Source organism: Hipposideros armiger, unplaced genomic scaffold, assembly GCF_001890085.2.
Source record: "Hipposideros armiger isolate ML-2016 unplaced genomic scaffold, ASM189008v1 scaffold_45, whole genome shotgun sequence".
Classification (NCBI taxonomy): Eukaryota; Metazoa; Chordata; class Mammalia; order Chiroptera; family Hipposideridae; genus Hipposideros; species Hipposideros armiger.
Genome location: NW_017731395.1, coordinates 5,215,748 through 5,219,160, shown reverse-complemented (window position 1 = coordinate 5,219,160; position 3,413 = coordinate 5,215,748). Strand labels below are relative to the sequence as shown.

General features: G+C 36.6%; 1 protein-coding gene across 1 annotated transcript in view; it reads left to right on the top strand.

Annotated features, from left to right (window-relative positions):
- Window positions 1-3,413, top strand: part of NVL (nuclear VCP like) — a 70,622-nt gene that overhangs the window by 14,199 nt on the left and 53,010 nt on the right. Inside the window, exons 8-10 of the mRNA XM_019639598.1 lie at window positions 1,056-1,114; window positions 1,202-1,303; window positions 3,307-3,413. The exon at window positions 3,307-3,413 is cut by the window's right edge and continues 2 nt beyond it. Of these exons, the coding sequence (XP_019495143.1) occupies window positions 1,056-1,114; window positions 1,202-1,303; window positions 3,307-3,413 (268 nt within the window). The remainder of the gene's footprint in view (window positions 1-1,055; window positions 1,115-1,201; window positions 1,304-3,306) is intronic.

Here is a 3,413-nt window from a genome sequence, read left to right as displayed (position 1 = left end):
TTTCTTAACACGTGGTTTACATTGTAGTTACTTCTCTTTCCCTTTAAGCCAGTGGTTCTCAAGAGTAGTGAAGTAAGAAAATTAAGGATTGTCTTGTTTTTCATAGAGCTAAATTTATTAAAAATTTTCATTCATAGCCATGTTCTTATACTTTTTGGTGTTAAAATATCCTTTCTAAAATGGTGATAATAGGTACTTACTTAGCAAAATAAAATGTTAGCAACCTTATTTACTTATTTACTCCCATCAGATTTTTCAGAAACTGTATTGGGTAGTAAATTGCAAAATGTCCAAGTAACTTCAATTTGAAGAACAGCATACTATACTGATCACTAATAGATTAGTGCTGTATGAAAGAAAATAATTTTTCTAGGAGAACTTGATGGATTTGCTTCATTTATTCATTTGTTGAATAAATCTATTGTGTGACTGCTATGTGCCAGACATCAAAATATAGTGATAAGTACAACAAACCCAGTTTTTGCAACATCTTTAAGTAGTTTTCCAGACTAATATGAGAGACAGACATTAAACAGTCATTTATACAAATAAATACCTACATAGTTATAATTGTAACAAACGGGAGACAGAAGAAGTGCAGAAGTGCTGTGTGGTTGCTGTGTTAAAAGTTGGGGGTCAAAGAAAATACGGTTGCGGACGTGAAATTTCAAGATGGCCAGAAGAATGAGTAGGATATAGGCAGGCTTGTCACCATTCGAATGGGTGGGACAGCAGTAGTTTCTCCTCCTTTATTTAAAGATCCTGCCCCTTCTGACTAGGAACTGGCTGCTTACCTGGGTTCAGAGGTGGAGAAATTCTAGTAGAATGTGTGGGAGACAGCTGTGTCACAACCCCTGCTATTTCCGCACCAGCAGATAAATAACAGATAAAATCATTTTGGCTCAGCTCTAAGTAGCGGGAAACGTATTTCTTGAGATTCAAGATCTGTTATTCAGAAGAGATGATCAGAGTTTTACAGTGACATCTGTAAAGTAAAAACAGAAGGTATCGAGGCAATGTGTTTGAATAAAACCATAGATTTTTTAAAATAATAGTTTTCATTGGACCAACACAAAAAGATGACATTCTTCAGGAAGTTAGTCATTTTAAAAACGTAATTCTGAGAGAGAGATTGAATAAGGAAAAAGGAGGGAAGTTGTCATTTGAAAATTTGGTCATTCTTTTATATATCTGTGCCTAGGAACTTGACCTTCCAATTCTGAAAGTAGCTGCTACAGAAATTGTATCTGGAGTATCTGGAGAATCGGAACAGAAGCTGAGAGAACTGTTTGAACAAGCTGTGGTGAGCCTGCTAATGACTAATGTCAGGTTGTCCAATCGTGTGCATAGGTTATATTGAAGATCCTGTTTTTTCTAAAGCCAGTATTTGTTAATCCATCCACTGGCCATTCTTTTCTAAACATGGTGATTTGCTACCGATGACACAGCTAAATATTTAAAGTAGATTTGCTGATACAGAGGGTTGGGTAAAATAACCTGTTGAATCTGAAACCAAACATAAATATAATCGGTGAGAAGCTCTAGGCCAGCGGTTCTCAACCTGTGGGTCGCAACCCCTTTGGGGGTCGAACGACCCTTTCACAGGGGTTGCCGGGTACTCGTATGTGGGCGTATCTGCATGTGGGCGTATCTGCATGTGGGCCTGGAGACGGATAGAGGAGCCGTGTCTCGGTTCCTAAGACCATCGAAAATACGTGTTTTCAACCCCTGTGAAAGGTTGAGAACCGCTGCTCTAGGCTGTCATACCGGGTCGTCATATGTTGAAAATAGATTATCCTTGTGATAATTTCTTTCACTTTTACTTTCCACAACTCAGCTTTGACCACACAACTTATAAGCAGTATGAAAATTGTTAACATAAGGATTATCACATTGTAAAAGCAACCATACAAATGCCTGGATAAAGTCTTCTCTATTTGGATAATTGAAGCTGTGAAAAGAAAATTCTGTCACCAGAGAAACTACAGATTGTATTTTATCCTAATTGGAATTTATGTTATTAAAATTTGCATGTGTTAAGAACTTCTGAGGAAGATGACATTTGTGTCCAATTAAAGTTTTTTCTTCAATATAGTGTAAAGGTTAAATGTCTGTACTTTTTAGTCAGAAGCGTAGGTTTAAATTCTTCTGCCACCACGTACTAATTGTGGAATGTGGACAAGAGATTAACCAATCTAACCCCTAGTTTCCTTACTAGTAAACCAGGTTAATAATACTGCTCAAATGTCATGGGATTGTTGAAAGTATTAAATGAAAGGGCTCTTCTAGAACTTTTAGTGTAGTACCTAGCACACAATAAAGACCCTGTAAGTATCAGCTGTGCACACGTTATGCCCACTTGAGCAGTAACTAGATCATAATGGTTAAAACTAAAAATGGTGGAAAGTTTAATTTTATGTCATTATTGTACCCAGAATATATAGGGGCTTGTGAAAATGGCCAGTGCAACTGCTAGAAGCTGGTAAGAAATTAGAAGAGAAACTGTATTTTAGCAGTAATTGAGGAAATAATTTTTAAAATAGCAAGAATATAGAAGCTGTCTACTTGGTTTGATGTGTAGACTGACATTGAGAAAGGTGTGGACGATACAAGGAAGGTGCAGAGAAAAGGTGGAGAGGGTACTGAACAAAGCGAAGCTAAACTCTTTTAGGTGTTAACCCCTTATCCAAAGTGAGCGAGTAAATGAGTAGTAAAGTTTGTGTTTATGGTAATCACAATGATGAATGAAGATAAAAGAGACAAATGGCATCTTTAGGTTGTAGTTCTGTGTTTACATCTCTCCCTGAACCCATGCTGAGCTGGGGAGATGCCTGACAGTACATGCTCAACATACGTATGGTCTAACACCCCTTTTCCCAGATCCCCTGTTCCCATGTGAAAGTGAGTGCACTGAGGCACGTGCATCAGAGGACAAAAAGGTCCTGTCAAAGCAAATGGTTTTTGTGTTGAAAACTGTGTGCTTGCTTTAGTGTTAATTCTGATGATTACCACTTACTCTTTTCTTTCTCTTTTTCTCATTCAGTTTTCCAGGTCATTGTTAAATATTTATATTTCATAGGATAGTAAATATGCCTATTTTACAAAAGAATTTCAGTAGATACATCTTCATAAAACATGGATTGATGAGACTATAAGTGTGTTATCCTATATGCAATCTATTTTAAGCATGCTGTTTCTCTTAAGTCAAATAAAAATCCTCTAAGATTTAAAAAAATGTGTACACTTAATTACGCTGCAGTGTAGAGACTATATTTATGATTGTCTTTGTGATATTCTTATTTCTAGTCAAATGCACCCTGTATCCTTTTTATTGATGAAATTGATGCTATAACCCCCAAAAGAGAAGTTGCTTCAAAAGATATGGAACGAAGAATTGTAGCCCAGCTCCTAAC